This window comes from Chenopodium album, chromosome 15 (assembly GCF_948465745.1).
Source record: "Chenopodium album chromosome 15, dcCheAlbu1.1, whole genome shotgun sequence".
Lineage (NCBI taxonomy): Eukaryota > Viridiplantae > Streptophyta > Magnoliopsida > Caryophyllales > Amaranthaceae > Chenopodium > Chenopodium album.
The window spans coordinates 6,368,384-6,387,961 of record NC_137848.1 but is presented as its reverse complement, the minus strand read 5'-3'; the positions used below and the strand labels follow the sequence as shown (position 1 = coordinate 6,387,961).

General features: G+C 35.6%; 3 protein-coding genes across 4 annotated transcripts; 2 read left to right on the top strand and 1 right to left on the bottom strand.

Annotated features, from left to right (window-relative positions):
- Positions 1-302: 302 nt before the first annotated feature.
- On the top strand, positions 303-5,907 carry LOC145582808 (protein CLAVATA3 INSENSITIVE RECEPTOR KINASE 1-like). 2 transcript variants are annotated; one of them, XM_081639830.1, is made up of 11 exons: positions 303-1,231; positions 1,667-1,799; positions 1,887-1,958; positions 2,064-2,207; positions 2,393-2,464; positions 2,592-2,651; positions 2,928-3,025; positions 3,180-3,329; positions 3,750-4,091; positions 4,429-4,820; positions 5,086-5,907. In XM_081639830.1, the coding sequence occupies exons 1-11, from the start codon at positions 1,135-1,137 to the stop codon at positions 5,395-5,397; spliced, it is 1,872 nt and encodes a 623-aa protein (XP_081495956.1). In that variant the 5' UTR covers positions 303-1,134; the 3' UTR covers positions 5,398-5,907. The 2 variants fall into 2 exon arrangements, with proteins under 2 accessions (XP_081495956.1, XP_081495957.1); XM_081639831.1 differs by lacking the exon at positions 2,064-2,207 and having other exon boundaries at positions 304-1,231.
- A 3,981-nt stretch (positions 5,908-9,888) lies between these two features.
- Positions 9,889-11,506, bottom strand: LOC145580673 (uncharacterized). The gene is made up of 3 exons (XM_081637800.1): positions 11,425-11,506; positions 10,166-10,483; positions 9,889-10,046 (listed from the first exon to the last, which is right to left on the bottom strand). Exons 1-3 carry the CDS (start codon positions 11,504-11,506, stop codon positions 9,889-9,891), a joined length of 558 nt encoding a protein of 185 aa, XP_081493926.1.
- Positions 11,507-15,977: 4,471 nt separating this feature from the next.
- LOC145581728 (protein trichome birefringence-like 2) lies at positions 15,978-19,023 on the top strand. The gene is made up of 5 exons (XM_081638758.1): positions 15,978-16,638; positions 17,242-17,434; positions 17,535-17,725; positions 17,810-17,968; positions 18,566-19,023. The coding sequence occupies exons 1-5, from the start codon at positions 16,076-16,078 to the stop codon at positions 18,912-18,914; spliced, it is 1,455 nt and encodes a 484-aa protein (XP_081494884.1). The 5' UTR covers positions 15,978-16,075; the 3' UTR covers positions 18,915-19,023.
- Positions 19,024-19,578: the final 555 nt, after the last annotated feature.

The following is a 19,578-nucleotide window of genomic DNA, read 5'->3' as shown; positions in this document are numbered from 1 at the left end:
AGCAATATATAATTACAAATATTAATAATTAAAATTATACATTAATATATTTATCGGTTCAAATGTTACGATTATTATAACAGGAAAGCAATAATATTTAAGACTTGAGATCGAGGTAATCGACCTCATCTAACAAATACGGAGTACCAATATGGCAATATGTGATGTGACTTTGCATTATACGGAGTAACAAAATTAATACTTCGTATAATAATCCCATAAATTAATTAAAAAGAAAAATAACAGTACTCCAATTTCCCTCACTTTTTATAAGCATATGTCCCCCTCATTTTGGCAGTATGTTTGTGGGTTTTGGTTCTTTGGTTGTTTCTGCAAAATCAGTGGAAGGCCACACTGATTTTGATCCTATTTGCTTGCTTATTTCAGAGGAGAGAGAATTTTACAGAAACAAGATAAAATGGTGGTATGAAATTGGGAATCACTTGGATTCAAAACAAGGCTCAAAGCTAAACCCCAAATTACACAATTTTATATGGAATTTTGTGGGGATCAGTTTCTACTTATTATTTTTGGATAGCAAAATACTCGCAGAATTTTCAAATTTTATTTTCTCTAAATTTTTATTTTTTTTGGAGTGCCCAGATCTCTAGGATCTTTCAGAATTTCACAGTATTATTTTCTTGTTCTTCTCAAAAAAAATTTATGCTCATCCTCTTTGTTGTGTTTTGTTTCATCTTCTTTCTTTCTTCTTCCAGTGGGTTCTGATTTTTACCCATTTTCTGACTTTTAACAGTGAGAATTGCTTGATATAGAGATTTTTAAGCATCTGGGATTCTGGGTGTATTTCATTGTGCAGTAAAAAAATCATACTATATCTTTTTTTTTTTTTTTTTTTTTTTTCAGAAAAAAGGGTAAAAATCACATCTTTTTTAAATAATTTGGGCTATTTCTTTCTTTTCTTGGCAATGATGGTTGATTTTCTGGGATTCTAATTTTGAGGCCACCTTTTTTTTGGGTAAAATAAGTGGGGTTTGGATTTGGATAAGTCTTGAAAATCCTATTTTTTAGGAAAGTGAACTTCAAATTTTGTCAGAAAAGAAAGAAATGAAATTTTTTTAAGTGGGTTTGCACATTTGAAGACTGCTGGATCATCTGAATGCAAGAACATTGAAAATGGGCTTTTCTTTGCAAATTACAGTAGGATTGTTTTTCCTGATTTTGGTGGGTGCTGTTTCTGCTACTCTTTCACCTACTGGTGTCAACTTTGAAGGTTAGTTCATCCTTTTACCTTTTATTTCTTTCTATTTCTTAATTTTCAATTTCTTTTATATAGTAAGATAATTTTTATGGACGAGCTTGAGAGATAAAATCTTGGTTCATGTAGCCGACCCTATCAGATTAAGGTTTTGTTGTTGTTGTCCTATGAAAATTTATGTTTTTAAGTGAGATTCTGTTCATTAATGTATATATGTTCTAATTTGTTAATCTTCAATTTGAGGTTGAGAAATAAATTCAATCCTAGTTTTCTACCTAATTTTTGTATGGGCCACAAAAACATTTGGCACTTCATTTAATACATGTATCATTATCAATCTGTGCAGTTCATTTTCTGGAAATTCTTCTGAAAATCCTTCTTTCTGTTAGTTAGTCAATTCATAATTTTAATTTTATATATATATTTTTTGTTTGTTTAAAATCCTTGCAGTTGTAGCTCTAATGGCCATAAAAACTCAACTGAAGGATCCTTATAATGTTCTTGAGAATTGGGATGTTAACTCTGTAGATCCTTGCAGTTGGAGGATGATTACTTGCTCAAATGATGGCTATGTTTCTGCACTGTATGTGTTTTTCTCTTTGTTTTTGACACTAAAATTATAATTTTGGAATGAGTTTTTCTGAGTGATGTTATTGAACATGTTTGTTAGGGGACTGCCTAGTCAGAGTTTATCTGGGGTGTTATCTCCTTCAATTCAGAACCTCACTAAGTTGGAATCAGTGTAAGAATTTTCAGAATGCTATATTCTACTTCAAAACCTCGTTACCTCGTATATGGTTTATGTAATTTGGTGAGTATGGTCGTTTATCGTTGTGGCCTCGTATAGGTTGCTGCAAAACAATGCAATAACAGGTCATATTCCTGCTGAGATTGGAAAGTTAGAAATGCTTCAGACTTTAGATCTTTCAAACAATGAGTTCACAGGAGAGATACCGAGTTCATTAGGAAATTTGAGGAACCTAAATTACTTGTAAGTTGTTCCATTTCTTCAATATGCTAGGACAATTTTAGGTCAGAATTTGAGATAGTACAGCATGAATAGTTAGGGTCTAGTACAAATGGTTCTGTTAATTTTGTTTATCCTTTCTGATTTCGAGCTGCAGATAATCTGAGAATTGATGATTTCTGTTGTTTTGCTTTCTCTGTACAAGCCAGACGACTGAATAACAACAGCCTTACTGGACCTTGCCCTGATTCTCTTTCAAAAATTGAAGGGCTAACCCTTGTGTAAGTTCACTTTTGAAATTTTGAATTTCATAGTTGTTAAAGCTTGCCAATTTTTGTTAGAGATAGCATGAGCATCTTTTGGTTGGAAACCTGGAATCATCATTTTGTATGTAACAATTGTTTGCAGAGACCTCTCATTCAACAATTTAAGTGGTTCCTTGCCGAAGATATCCACCAGAACCTTCAAGTAAGTCCTTTTTATGCTCGGCTGTGTCGCATTATCACTTTCTGTCATTGATACTCTGATTCATCATTTTATCTTAAGTACTCATGTAGGATATTTGACACCCTAACATGAATATGGACACTTGAAACTTTATATTGAACAGAAAAAAAATGATTTTTTTTCCCCTTAAATTAGCAGAGCATGGCACTTGCACACATACCTGTATATGATACTATAGGTTTCTGCATTACACGAATTTTGTTGGAAAAGTTTTCACTTGTTCATTATTCCTTTCAGGATAATTGGCAACTCTTTAATTTGTGGAACGAGTTCTAGTACCAACTGCTCTGTGGTATCTCCTGAACCACTTTCCTTTCCACCAGATTCTCTTAGAGGTATCTATTCAAAGAATTTATACCCTTCTGTTTATTGTCAAAAGGTGCAACTAAGCGAAATGTTCTCTTTTACTATTTTGGGTGCTTTTATATTCTTTCCTTTTTTAACATAAAAGATGTATAGTCAAATCGTGTCTGCTTTATGATTTTCCAGATCAACCAAATTCTTCTGGATGGAAAAGTCACCGTGCTGCTGTAGCAATTGGTGCAAGCTTTGGGGCTGCTCTTTTGACCATAGGCATCATTGGGCTGGGCATTTGGTGGTGTTATGGTCGCAAAAGACAAATATTCTTTGATGTGAATGGTTTGTCCACTCATCTGCTCTTTTAAACCCTCCTTGAGTTTCAAGCAAATTTTTGCTGTTTTAACTGTTAAATGTGAAATTTGATGCTTCTGCATAAAATTTTCTCGAATAGAGTATTTAACACATAATTGGTTAGGAATTGAAGCAAACATCATCCTTGGTACTGGAGTGAATGTATCTTCACATGTGTAGAAGTTGAGAGGAATACAAAAATAAGTAAAACTACTTACACAATGTATGGAGAAAATTTAGTTTTCATGGTACTGGCGGCTTAAGATTCTGCCATCTGACTAGCACAAAAAGAAATTTCATCATTGTTTTTCCTCAATGTATAAACTTAGATGATTTATTTAGAGTTTCTGTACATTATTGTCGTAACTGTTACACCCTACTTTCAGCTGATTATATCTTGATTGGCAGAACAATATGACCCAGATGTTTGTCTTGGCCATTTGAAGAGGTATAGTTTCAAAGAGTTGCGTTCTGCGACTAACCATTTTAGCTCGAAAAATATACTTGGAAGAGGTGGATTTGGCATAGTGTACAAAGGCAGCCTTAATGATGGCACACTAGTAGCTGTGAAAAGGTTAAAGGATTATAACGTGACAGCAGGGGAAATTCAGTTTCAGACAGAAGTTGAGACTATTAGTCTAGCTGTTCATCGGAATCTGCTTCGACTTTGTGGTTTCTGTTCAACTGAGAATGAACGACTTCTTGTCTATCCATATATGCCAAATGGTAGCGTGGCATCTCGCCTTAAAGGCAAGTTTCTTACTACTTGTCTATCCATGTATGCCAAATGCTTTGAATTCTGTTTAGAAATGTCTATTTTTACTATTTGTATATGTACCTATCCTTGATTTGAAAATTCCATTTCATTAACCTTTAACAAACTAGCACCTTGTAACAAATATCTCAAGCGTATTCTAATGCCAAGTTACATGATGCTATCGCAAGCTCCAATTTTTCAATTAATCACATGTTTTGTTCAGCAAATTATCACTCAATAACTGTATATTATTTGTATAATGACAAGTATATTATTTGTATAATGACGAGTATATTATTTGTATAATGATGAGTATATTATTTGTTGCAGATTTTATTCATGGTAGACCTGTCTTAGATTGGTCAAGGCGTAGGAGCATTGCTTTAGGCACAGCAAGGGGGCTGCTGTATTTGCATGAGCAGTGTGACCCTAAAATTATTCACCGAGATGTCAAGGCAGCCAACATTCTGCTTGATGAAGACTTTGAGGCAGTCGTTGGTGATTTCGGGCTTGCAAAGCTTTTGGATCACCGCGAGTCCCATGTAACAACAGCAGTTCGTGGCACTGTTGGACATATTGCTCCAGAATATCTCTGTACTGGCCAGTCATCTGAGAAAACTGACGTATTTGGGTATGGAATATTGCTCCTTGAGCTGATCACTGGGGAAAAAGCCTTGGATTTTGGCCGAGCATCTAATCAGAAAGGCGTTATGCTTGATTGGGTAATCTTCTCTATTTTCTTTCTGTCCCCTCAACTTATTTATAATTAATGTTAAACGGCAATCAATCAATTTAAAGTGGAGGTTTGACAGGTCTCAATAAGTTAAAATAAGTTAAGAACGAAACCAAAATGTGTAGTTTGTGATATTGCTTATAATATGGATTACATGCACGAGTGCTAAAAATTAGTCTCTCTGGGCTAACCTTATGAATTCGCCTTTGGAGCATCTTTGTTTCATTGCTTACTTGTTAACTGAAATGCTGCAGGTAAAGAAGTTGCACAATGAGGGGAAGCTAAACCAGTTAGTAGATAGGGACTTAAAGAACGACTATGACAGGGTGGAATTAGGAGAAATGGTACAGGTAGCTCTTTTATGTACACAATTTAATCCAATTCATCGTCCAAAAATGTCTGAAGTCTTAAGGATGTTGGAAGATGATGGGTTAACCGAGAAATGGGAGGCTTCACAGAGAATCGAAACTCCTAGGTCAAGGTCCAGCGAGCCACAGCGGTATTCAGACTATATAGAAGAATCTTCACTTGTGGTTGAAGCTATGGAGCTTTCTGGTCCAAGATGATACGACATGGATTTGGTCAATGCACGCATGTTTATCATGGCTTTGTCTCTTGTAGTGATCCGGAGTACTAAACCAAAATGTGAGTGAAGTGCCATTGTAATCATGCCCGAGGATTCTCTCTAGTAATCGGACCATCCAAGTACTATATCGAGAGGGAAGAAAATGTAGTTTCAAAACCCTCCTGATTACTCTAGTAAATGGACCGTGCGGTTACTAGAGAGGATCCTGACCCGAAATCGACACCCTTTAGTTTAAGTAGTTAGCTTCCCTGTCTCACCTTCTTTCACTCTAGTAGTAAAAGCTTTCGAGTGAGGAAGAAAAAAGAATTGTGATTGATGTCAATAGAATGTAATTCAATCTGTAAAAAGGAATATATGATGGAATGTATAAGGTTTAGAATTAGCCCAAATAGGTGGTTTGTTAATTGTTACCTTGTAATGTATGGAAAGAAAATTTTGAGGTTATGTGAGCAGTTGGGAAATGTAATTATATAATTTGTTCCAAGCTAAAGATTGTTGTGTTTGGTTGTATTGACCATTGATGAGCTTAGATAACTCAATAGTAGGCACATTCATTCTTCCCTTCTCTCTATCTATTTTACGAGGGTTGAGAACTGTAGAATTAGGTAAAGAGTTCAAAGCTTACCCTGTTCTCTTCATGGAATCATATTAATAGAGTACATAAGTTTCCTCAAGCGTACAAAAGATAGAAACAAAAGATATGCTAAATAATATCATATCCTACAAGCAAGAAAACTAACTCTACTAAATATATGATAAAGATATCCCAATATTCCTAACACCTCCCCTCAAGTTGGAGCATGTGGATTGAAGATGCCCAACTTGTCAAGTAAAAGATCAAATTGTGATTTGTCGAGGGCCTTTGTAAAGATATCGGCTAATTGCTCATAGGTAGGAACATAGGATGGATCAATCAAACCTTCCGAAATAGCATCTTGAACGAAGTGACAATCAACTTCAACATGCTTCGTTCGTTCATGGAAAACCGGATTCTTTGCAATGTGCAGAGCGGATTGACTATCACAAAATAGCTTAATAGTCTTAGGGTGTTGCACTCCCAAACTCAAAAGAAGTCCCTTTAACCACTTTAACTCGTATGTAATAGTGGCCATAGACCGGTATTCTGCTTCTGTAGAACTTGTAGAGACAGTATTCTGCTTTTTGGTTTTCCAAGAGATAGGTGACTTACCAAGAAATACAAGCCACCTCGTGAGAGATCTTCGTGTTATGGGACATGTGGCCCAATCTGAATCACACCAGCCTTGCAAGGTTAAGTCACTGTCAGAACGTAACAAAATACCTTGACCTGGAGTACCTTTCAAATATCTTACGACTCGCAGAGCCGCTTCCTAGTGTTCTGTTCTTGGTTCATGCATGAACTGAGATAGGATATGGATAGAGTAGGCCAAATCTGGCCTAGTGACTGCTAGGTATATTAACCGCCCAACAAGTCTGCGATACTGTCCCGGGTCCGAAAGAATGGAGCCAATAGCTAGGCCGAGCTTGTGATTTTGTTCCCTAGGAAAGCCGACTGGCTTAGAACCCAACAAACCTGCTTCAGAGATAATATCAAGAGTGTATTTCCTTTGACAAATAAATAAGCCCGAAGAACCGCGAGCAACCTCAATGCCCAAAAAATATTTCAAGGGTCCAAGGTCTTTCATGTGAAAACAGTCACTGAGATATGCTTTGAATGCCCTTAATGCAACGAAATTATTACCAGAAATAATGAGATCGTCAACATACACAGGCACATTAATCTGTATTGCACTGTTTGTGTAAGTGAACAAAGAGTAATCGGAGTATGATTGCAAGAAGCCATATGCCTTCAAAGCAGACTTAAGTTTGGCAAACCAACATCTAGGTGCCTGTTTTAGGCCATACAATGATTTTCGAAGGCAGCATAACTTATGTGGATGAGATGGTTCAAAGCCAGGGGGAAGTCTCATGTACACTTCCTCATCAAGATCGCCATGTAGGAAGGCATTGTGGACGTCCATTTGATGCAATTCCCAATTTTTAAAAGCTGCAATGGCAAGAAACCCTCCTTTTGATGATTGCCAAAGACGACTAATCTGGATTTTAGACGTTCAATGCTCCCATATGATTTGTATTTTATTCTATACACCCATTGACTGCCAAGAGCACGCTTGCAATGGGGTAGATTTTCCATTTCCATGTCCCATTTTTTTCTAGAGCTTGAATTTCATTTTGCATCGATTGTCTCCAACCTGCATCTTTCATGGCCTCCTTAAAGGATTTTGGTTCTTTGCCGAAAGTAATAGCTGCAATAAAATTTCAGTAATAGGAAGTAAAACTGTCACAATTTATATAATGCGCTATAGGGTAAGGAGTACCTGAGGGATGCCGAGAAGATGAAGTCTTAGGAGATGATGGACTGTTTGTTATGATGGTGTGAGTAACATAGTCTAACAGAAAGACACTAGGAAATTTTTCACACATGCCTTTTCCCAAATTAGGTGCATTGTTGCCTTGCGTGGAAAGCTGATCAAGAGTAGGAGTAGTATGATGCTGAGGCTGTACTGGCGAGGCTGCCATAGTAGGAGAATTTGGCTGCCCCCCGTTCGGGATTGCTGCTGGCAGTGCTGCTGCCCACGCCAGCGGTCGCAGGTACCCTCTGCGTGGCTGGAGCAGTGTGCTGCGACGTTTGTTGCTGCCGAGGTTGGTGAGTGACATTTCCCCTGCCATTATCAATATCTTGACCCACATATACATCATCAAAATCATACGGCGCTTCGGCATTCATGGGTACAATATTTCCCGGAATAATATTGGTGGATATGGGATCAAGAAATGGGAAAACATCTTCAAAGAATTTAACATCTCGTGACACAAAAAATTCTTTCGTATCAAGATCAAAGAGATTCCAACCTTTTTTTCCAAAAGGATATCCGACAAAAACACATTTACGACTCCAACTGGCAAACTTATCCCCTTTGGCTTTTTGATTGTGAGCAAAAGCAAAACACTCAAAAGTACGGATTGTGGTATAAGAGGGGGTTGTGCTAAATAAAATTTCATAAGGTGTTTTATTTTGCAAGAGAGGAGAGGGGGTTCGATTTATTAAATGTGTAGCGGCAAGAACACTCTCACCCCAAAAATATATTGGCAAATTAACCTGAAATCTCAATGCCCTTCCCACATTTAAAATATGTTTGTGTTTCCTCTCAACCCGACCATTTTGTTGTGGAGTACCAACACACGAAGTTTGAAATAATATGCCAGTTGCATTAAAGTATTCTCGCAAACAATTAAATTCGGTGCCATTGTCACTTTGAACTATTTTAATTGATTGAGAAAATTGTCTATCCACCATTGCTATGAATGACATGAACATACGAAAAACTTTTGTTTTATTAACTAGCAAATAAATCCAAACAACACGAGAGAAATCATCAACTATTGTCAAAAAATAACGAGCACCACAAGATGATGCATGTCTATAAGACCCCCATAAATCACAATGTATTTTTTCAAAAATTCTAGAGGCTTTATTATCACTTAAAGAAAAACTATCTCTAGGGTGTTTAGCACGAAAACAAATTTCACATGCTTTATTTAAACTAACCTTACAATTATGAACTGGAGGGAGAAGCTTCACAACTCTTTCTGAAGGATGACCCATTCGTTTGTGCCCCAATTCTAACTTTGCCGAAGACTCAGAAATAGCCACATGTTGCACCGTAGCTCGTCCTTCGAAGTAAAATAGTCCATCTCGCCTAACAATCGTTCCAATCAGCTCCCTTGACTGGTCCTGTATAGCACACATATGAGAGTTAAATTGGACAGTGTAATTATTGTCATCGATTAATTGTGATACCGAAATTAAATTGCAACGTAAATCGGGAACAAACAACACATTTTTAAGGACAATATTTGATGACAATCGAACCGAGCCTTCCTTTGTGGCGTTTACAGTTTTGCCATTCGGAAGCCCGATCGGACAATGTGAGATGTTTCGAGTATCAAAATTCCATTTGTCATTACTCGTGACATGCCCAGAAGCACCTGTGTCAACAATCCACAAATCATTGTCGAACTCACCATTCAAACGGTCATCGGGAATTTTTGTGTTACCAATGAAACCTGCGATTGCTTTCCACTGGTCTTCCGTGAACGTTTGAGAAACACCTGCCACTGACTCGGCATTGCTGGAACTAGCAGAAGGAACGACCGTAGTAGCATTAGCTCGTGGCTGGTTGCGGCCTTTTGCATCGGACTTTGGAGGCTTGCCTCGTTTGGAGGGATTCGGTCACCAATCTGGAAAACCCTTCAATTCAAAACAACCAGAAATTAAGTGGCCATTTTTCTTACAATAAGTACAAAGCAAAGCCGACTTTTCAGGTTTGTCGTCAGAGATCGGAGGCTTCCCCTTCCCTGCGCTTGTGCGAAGAGCAAATCTCACCGCATCGGGTGGTTGATCTTCGGTGTTCTGTTTTGCTTGCCGAACTCATTCATCTTGTGAGGCCAATTGATATGCTCGATCAAGAGAGGGTAACGGATCTTGAGAAAAAATATTGGTTCGAGTTTGAGAGAAATAATCAGAGTTAAGTCCCATTAAAAACTTGTGAAGCCGAGTATTCTCACGCCTCTTTTCATGCTCTGAACCTGTTGTACATTTATCACATCACGAGCAAGTGATCAGAGATTCATGATTGTTCAACTCCTCCCATAGGCTGTCAATTTTCCAAAGTATGTCACAACCGACATGACTTTTGATTGTTCACATTTAGCAATTGCAGACTTCAATTGCTGAATTCTCAGACTATTCACCGTAGCAAAACGCATCTTGAGAGTCTCCCATAAGCGTTTAGCATCTTTGTATTTGGACAGGGTACTTTTAACCTCGGGATCGATTGTGTTCATAAGCCAAGAGATGAGCACGACATGGGTTGTGTTCCAATCGGTTTGAGTACATGGAAGGGATGGTGATGTTATTGTTCCGTCAAGAAACACGAATTTCCGGCGTGCCTCCAACGCGGTTTGTATATCTTCGGCCCATTCATTGTAGTTTTCTACTCGAAGTCTAGTCGGGGTAATGAAATCTCCAGGGTGATCGTGAGCATAGTTATCAAAATCGCGATCCGGATCGTGGAATCGTGCGATTCTACGATCCTAATACACCCAGTCGATCTGGATCGTCCATAGAATCGATCTGTGGTAGGATCGGCCATAGGATCGGTAGAATCGTACAGGATCGGTAGGATCGATAACGATTCTACGATCCTATGGGCGATTCTACCGATTCTACAAAATAAGCTTAAAAGGAACATTTTTATCTTAGTGGACTTAGTATAGACTTGCTCATCTGGTTTCTTTCCAATTTATTTTTTTTCTTTATTTTTTCCCCTTAATTTTTATTTATTTTGTTTATTTTTGTTTAAAATAAGCTAAATCTGTGGGCCTACTATTGTTCTTGGTTGGTAGATACTGTGGATCCAACCCTGCCTGATTTCACTCGAATTTCACTTGATCGATGTAGCTGATTATGTTACAATGAATTTAATTATCTAATTTCAGTGCAAGTATGTAATATAAACCTTTTAATAATCTTTAGTGAGTGGAAGCTAATTTTTTTGGATTTTATAAACATGTAAAGCTCTAGCACAAAAAATTAAAATGATAGCCAAGTATGAATTATGTTACTAGGTCTACCACAACTAGCACCATTTTTTCTCTTTTTTTTTAGAGGTTAATTTTTTTTATTTGAATTAGAATGTAAAATTAACAAAGAGTATTATAAATTTAGATTGCGTATGTATACACTATCGTCATGTAATGTATTTAAGGAAATAACTTTTAAAAAAATTGAAATATTATTATTATATACTTAATTTAGTTTAAATATGAATAAATATTTGAAACAGTTTAGTAAAATTTTATTTTTTTTGCAATTTTTGTAGGATCGGTCGATCTTACGATCCGATTTTACGATTCGATCCTACTTCCATCTTCCGATCCAAAGTAGAATCCCGATCCTAATAACATTGATCGTGAGGACCAAGGTAGTATGGAGAAGTAATGTCTATACGCGGTGGTGGAGGTGGCGGTGTGTCATCGTAGGCCATTTTTATGGTGTTTGTGGTTTTATTTTTCCCTGTGCGACTGATACCATGTAGAATTAAGTAAAGGGTTCAAAGCTTACCCTGTTCTCTTCATTGAATCATATACATAAGTTTCCTTGAGCGTACAAAAGATAGATACAAAAGATATGCTAAACAATATCATATCCTACAAGAAAGGAAACTAACTCTACTAAATATATGATAAAGATGTCCCAATATTCCTAACAAGAACCCTAAGGATCAACCAAACATATATCTATCGTATTTATAGGATGATATTAGTTGTAATTTACAAAATTTAGAGTTAAGTATAATACAAGGACCTCACTTTTACAATTTTTTACCTTTAAGGACCTCTCACTTTTTTTTTTCACCTTTAAGGACTTAACATTTAGTTTCCGATGATGATTTATATTTGTTAACCCAAGTTGAGTTAAACAAGAGTTTAGCTAACATAAATCATAATGAGGTGGCTGAGGTGGCATGGGTAAGCGTGCAAGTTGTAAAGAAAATACCCCATCTTCAATTCTTCCTCCCCTGTTTATTTCACCATTGTTTGAAGAAAAACCATGGCTCCAAAATTTACTCATTCAATTCTCAACTCCTATAAGTGTATCACCTTCTACTTCAAATCCCCATTTCTTACAAAACATAATTGGCTAATTCTATCTCTTCATTTTCCACTTCTTGACCTCTGATTTCCTATTTATGCTATTGTTGCAATTATTCCTCTAATTCTCTTTCATCGTCGTCACTGTTGCAGCAATTTTTGGTGGTTGCAGCTCAATAGGTTGTAGATTAATTTTTTTTCGATTTCATTGTTTTTGATGTATTTTCCATGGACAAGGATATTGTATTTCTCTATTAACTTTCAATCCACTATTTTATTTTTTTTTCCCAAATTTCGATGATTTTATTCCTAAAAATTTGATTTGTGGGTATATTTTGAGAATTATTATTGATAAGATGAATAATGTGAGTTTATGTAAATCATCTTGTTCCTCGGTTATTTGCATCTTGTTATTACTCACGAGAGAATTATACATTTCCATCATCCATGGAAAAATCATCCCTTATTCCTCGTTTTTTGGTAATGCACTAATTTATTTATTTATTATTATTATTTTAATATTAAATGCTTTGAAGGACTTAAGATTTCATAATGAAGGGATTAATATTTTGATCGGAGCTCAGGTGAGTTAAGTTGCCGGAATGTTAACCTCAGGTCCTTAAAGGTGAAAAAAAAAGTGAGAGGTTCTTGATCAAGGTGAAAAATTGTAAAAGTGAGATCCTTGTATTATACTTAACTCACAAAATTTATCTCTTTTGATTAGCTTCGCGTATCACAACAATTTGCGAAGCACAACTATTATGTTGCATAACTTGCATATTCGAGTTTGTGAGCTTCATTAGGCTTTAATATGATAATTACTTGGTAGATGCAAAAATTGGTTATCTAAAAATTTTCACAACACTAGGCCTTAATAATGATATGTGAGCTGCGTTACTTCAACATGCTAAATCAAGTTAATTCGTTTTAAATTTAGGGGTGATATATAATTTTAGTATATGGTTAAGTCTTGAATGATAAAGTATACTCGTTTCTCCTTGATAAACTGAAAATTTTACAGTAGTCTTTTGAAAAATGACTATCAAAAGATAAGATGTGTGGTGCTTTGTGATTGGATAAAATATTTATGTAAGCATTTTTTTGTAGATTTATTTCTTGATAAATAATGATTGTGTAGTATATGATTTGTCATTTGTCTTTTTTTTTTACACAAAAAAGGAAATAAAATTGTCGTTGCTAAATAATATTAGAAAATTTTCTATTAGGATTATTATTAGGTGCACACACTTTAGATTTAGGTCCTCTTCTTTTGAGTTGTTCTGGTGAAATCTGCTCTGCTCCGCTCTACAATGTTAGAAGCTCCGCTCTGCTATGTTAACCCCTGCTCTACTTTGCCCAAAAGCTCAAAAGAACAGGAGCTCAATGGATGTTGTAAAATAACATGCTTACTTGAAAAACTCCAATGATGTAGTAGTTGGTTAGTTGGGGAAAAGAAGTGTGAAGAGTTGATGATGATGAAATACTACAAGTTCATATGCGAGAATCCTTGGTTTGTAGCACAACTTACCATATCGGCTCACATAATAGAGCATATATTCAATGACGTAATGGCTAAACATTATCATTACTTTCACTAATCGGTGGTCTTTTACGTACACTCAGCTCGATCTACCTAAGAGCATTCCCAACAATGAGCAAAAAAATGCTCATGAGCAAAACTTTAGGTGAAATTAAAACAAAAATGACTTACATCAATGAGCAAAAGCAAAAATACTCATGAGCAAAATGAAAATTGCTCATAGGATGAGCATTTTTAAAGATGAATAGTAACCATGTGGGGTCCACAAGACAAATAAAAAAAAAAGAATTAAAAATAATATAGTAGAGAGAATTATAAATGGTATTAGTAAAAGTAAGAGAGAAGATGTAGCAGAGAGAGAATGGGGAAGAAAATTTTTTTGATCATTGGTGGGATAAAAATATGATCACAAAAATGCTCATGAGTTAGAAGAGAGAGAAAGTGGCTAGAGAGAGAATGAACAACTCATTTTTTGCTCGCTGATGTGAGTGCTCTAAGTACCTATGTATAGTACATGTACTTCAATTCAGCACCTGTTAGTTTATTAGTTCTTGTACTCTATTATATATACATTCCCAAATTCTAATCTCTTTAATTTCTAATTTTGCTGACGAATGGTAATTTAACTACTATACAATGAATGAACCTCACCTAAGTAGCACGGAAACTTTTGAAATTTGCGGTTCTTGCATTTTTGATACCTCAATGTTTCCATGCTAATAAAGATTAATTAGATATGGTTGGGACTTGAGATTTTCTCATTTTCGAAACTCTTTTTTTAAAAAAAAAATTGGCCTATTCTAATGCAAATTAAGGTAGGATCATTCGATTGTGATAAATAATTTACCTATCAAGAGTGATTTTTAAAGCATAAGGATACCTATATTTGTCTTTTTCTTCTACTAAATTATTATATTAATTAAATCTAATAATTTAGGGCTTGTTTGGCATCATTTTTGGTTTTCAGTTTCCTATTTTTTTGAAAATCAAAAACCAAAAACAGGAAACAAGAAAAAGGTGTTTCCACTTTTCTGTTGTCAATTTTCAAAATTATCATGATTTTAATAAATATAAATAATTTTTGATTCATTATGGGACATATATCATATGCTTTAAAAAAACAAAAAATTAAAAAACAGAAAACCATAGCAATGCCAAACGAACCATTAGTAATTTGGTGGGTTAGGGGTTAGTTAGAAGAAATTAGAGTTTAATTAAGTTAATTAGAGGGTAATTAGGGAAATAGATTTCCTTTCGCAAAAAAAAAAAAAAAAAAAACGTGGTGGTTTTTTTAACAAAAAGCTTTTAAAATGTTTTTTTCGCAAAATGGTGTTTTTTAAAGATTTTTTTGACAAATTTTCCTAGAAAGAAATAGACATATAATTAAGGGACGGAGGGAGTACCATATAAGTACGAATAATTATCCTATAAATACTACATCAAAGGTAACAGGGTAATGTTAGGGCTGCTTCTCTTTTTAGTATTAAGTTGGGAATTTATCGATAATTCACGAGTAAATCGGTGTAATAAATGTTTATTTATTGTAAATTCTTTCCATTTTTAGCTTCTTAAGGCTTCATATATCTTTTTTTTTTTTAATGAATACAACCCTTATCATTTCCCATTACAAGTATTAAAGAAACCAAATAATGACAAATTTAATAAGGATCTTGCTAACGAATGTCTCCGGGGCGTTAGATAAGCATTTAAAATATTACCAAAAGTGGTATAAATTTGAGAAAGCATGACAATATCACGCGTCGATCGGTGTAATTAATGTTCATTTTAATTTAATCTTTCTACTTTTAGCTAGCTTATCCAACACCTCTGGGCATTCGTTAGCTTCATTTAATAAACATAATAGACCTTTATTATTATACTCCTAAATATATCGATCAATAAATGCCAAAATTTATTACCCTACTCTAGTTACGGAGTAGATTACAATTTAACAACAAGAATGATAATTTCACAATTAATTTCCATTTTCGGCATAACCGAACACTAATTACATTTTGCGCACTCCAATAAAACTCCAATCATAAATGTACAAAATTACCCTTTTTCAAATAAAATCCAAAATTCATAATCTTTGCGTAATTTTCAGTTACAAAAGGGTATTATCGTCAATTCATAATTAACCCATTTCATAGTTTTCCCTCCTCCTTCCCTCTTCTCTGCAACTGTAAAACAAAGAGCAGAAAGTTAAATAGTAAGTTTCTAAGAGAAGAGATTTTATTTCATAAATTTTCATTTTAATACAAAAATTTTCTCAATTTCATTTCAAAAAAAAAAAAAAAAAAAACAAAAACAAAAAAAGAAAAAAATTAATAAAATAAAAATTTGTGGTTTTTTTTTTTTGAGGAATTTTGGTGGTTTATTGGTGTCCTGTGCATGCAGAATTACAGAGAAATGAGCAGTAATGGCGTCGATTAAAACAAAATTAGCAGATAATTTGCAGCTGAAATTACACCCAAAAAGGGGTTTTATAGTTTCTGGGTTTGGATTATGTATTGCTGCTGCTTCATTCATCATTTTCTCTCTCTTAATCTTGATTCCCAACAAAATTACACCCACAACTTCCATGGTTTCTTGGACTTTCTCTCTCCCAAACACGTCCTTAGCAACTTCAAATAAGAATCTTGGGAATGGGAGTGACAGTGGGACCCACTTTGAAAATCTTGATTTGAAGTTGAAGAATGTGAGTTTCCATGGTTTGGAAGAAGAAGAAGAAGAATCAAGGGTTTTCATCAATGTTTCCAGAAATAGTCTTAATATTGATGAATTGGGTTTGAGAAATTCTGGGGTTTTGAGAAAAGATTGTGATATATTTGATGGTAAATGGGTTAGAGATGATGAATTACCACATTACCCTTCTGGGTTTTGCCCTTTTATTGATAGAGATTTTAATTGTCATCTTAATGGGAGACCTGATGATGGGTATTACAGATGGAAATGGCAGCCATTTGGGTGCAACATTCCTAGGTAACATTTTAATTATATTATATGGTTTTTATTTCATGTTTTTCATGTGAAAGTATGTAGTGTTTTTGTTCATAATTAGATGGTATTGTAAATTTTTTACTGCTGATGTGGGTGGTTAATGTATTTTAAGCATTCAATTTAGGCCGTTTTGTGTGGAATTTGCTGATTGTTGCTATCTAGTAACTAGTGATTATGATTTGATGATGAATATGCACAAGTGCACAACTGATGGATTGAAATATGCAAAGCTGCTCTAGTTAAATTAAACTTCAGCTGATTTTAGTGAGAATGGGTGTGGGGAAAACATCCGTCGGTCCCATCCCGCCTTGCCCCACCCCATGGACATTCCTAGCTAATTGTATGAAACTATGAATTGGGTGAGGTTTGATTTGGGTGTGAGGGAGGATTATGGGCATTATGGCAGGGACATGAAGGAATAAACAGGATGTTGTGTTTGGAAAATTGTCAAGGATATGACTTCATTAATTACTTTGGTTGAAGTTAGTTGCCTATATCCTGCTAAACTTTGCCAAAATTGCTATGTTTTGTGCTTCCAATTTTCAAAGCCTTGTTGATTCATTGGTTGCCTGATGTGATTGCTAGACTGAATGCCACCGATTTCTTGGAACGAATGAGAGGAAAAAAGCTGGTTTATATTGGGGATTCGTTGAATCGGAACATGTGGGAGTCTCTTGTTTGCATTCTTTGGCATAGTATTAAAGACAAGAACAGGGTGTATGAGGTGTCCGGGAAGAGGGAATTCAAAAAGGAGGGTATCTACGCCATCAGATTTGAGGCAAGATATTTGGTTTTTACATTAACCTTCTCCTTTGCTTCCTTATATATATACAACTAATACAAGAATGTGTCTAAGTGGTTATGGCTTTTGTATGCAGGACTACAACTGTACTATTGACTATGTTAGAGCTCCCTTTTTGGTCAGAGAATCCACATTTCAGAAGAATAATGGATCACTAGCAACGTTAAGGCTCGATTTAATGGACGAAACAACCCAAATGTATCATGATGCTCATATTCTAGTCTTCAACACAGGTCACTGGTGGACCCATGAGAAAACTTCTAGGGGGTGAGTTTGCAATTAATCTGGCAATCATGTAATTGTTTGTGACTAGAATAATCTGAGAATGTCCTGCTTTTTACTATTCTACAGGGAAGAGTATTATCAAGAAGGAGATCTTGTTCATCCTCGACTTAAGGCTCTTAAGGCTTACAGGAAAGCCCTCGCTACTTGGGGCAGATGGGTTGACAGGCATATTGATTACAAGAAAACTCTGGTTTTCTTTAGAGGATATTCTGGCACTCATTTCAGGTTAGCATTTTGACTGGCTTGTGTAGTTGTGCTTGGTTGTTTGATTCATCTGATGCTGAACTCATTGTTCTGGGATATGGTTCCTCTGACACTCTAAGCACTCGGGCTTATACATCATCTGTTAGGAGTTGATTGTCAACTTATTACATAGTGCCAACCTAACCTAGTTATGAATATTACTTGATTTAGTCAGTTACATATGGGAAACTCTATTGGAGAATAACCCATTACATAATTAGGGAACGTGACAACTCTTTATGGACATGATAATTGTACTTGTATATGATTGGCTTTTGTTTCCAGATAGAAGGAATATATGAAAAAAAGTTGCTTGCTCTTAAGTTTTCGGTGATGATTTGCATGGGGTAGAGAGATGAGTAATTATCTCTCTTCATATTGATCATTGTCCAAAACGAAAACAGAAGAGAGAGTGATTATGTCTCTTTAATCTAAGATCTCAAGTTCATAACTCATAAACTATTGGCCTGAATACTGTTTACTTTGGAATTATACGCTCTGTGTTATCACATGTCCATGTTCTTAATTAGTTAGTTTTCTGGCAGATTCAGAATTTATGTTAATTAGCGTTTGATGCAGAGGAGGTCAGTGGAATTCAGGAGGGCAATGCCACAAGGAAACTGAACCCATCTTCAACGAGACTTACTTAGGGAAATACCCTTCAAAGATGAGAGCTCTTGAGCAAGTTTTGGGGAAAATGAAGACCCCCGTGATGTACTTAAACATTAGCAGGCTCACAGACTACCGAAAGGATGCTCACCCTTCGATTTACAGAAAGTCATATGAGAGTGAAGATGAGCGAATTGAGGCCGAGCAATCACAAGATTGCAGCCATTGGTGCTTGCCTGGTGTGCCTGACTTATGGAACGAGTTACTTTATGCTTCTCTCCTGAAGGTTGGATGGGGATCCCATAGTCAAGGAACTTGACTTAGAGCATGAATTGTGTTTAAAAAATACTTCCATGATAGCTTTTAGATCAAGTTTGTTGTAAGGTGTGTGATTGGATGAGTGTTATACGATTGTAAATTACATATAACTAACTTCTTGAATTGCACCCGGCTTCAGAATACACATAGGTACATTCTGTAACAATTTACATGTATCTTACGGAATTTTTCAACGACCATAAACAGGTTGCAAAATGCAAATTATGTTTTTGAAATGTGGTACAGAGCAGTTTTTGTTTTGAATGGGAAACAAAGCTTTACTCAATGGTCTGCTTTTGATATAAATATAATGATCCCACCAAACAAGTTATGGTCGGTTACTACTACTACTACCTGCTACACTAGTACACTACTAGTTCTACTACTGCTACACTACTACTGCAGTACTGCTACAACTACTTCTGCTACAATACTGTTCCGGGCAATTCCGGTATCGTGAGTCCTAGGGTCTGTAAAGGTTTACCGCCCAATTGAGCTCCTGCACAGTCAGCACAAATTAGCTAACCCGGGGGATTATCCGGGGATAACCGCTCTGATACTAAAGTTAGTAATTTGACGAGAAGGACGAATGAAAAGGATAAGAAAGTATTTCTAGAGGGAGAGATAAAACATTGTACCTTGATAATGAAAATATGTTTGGGTAT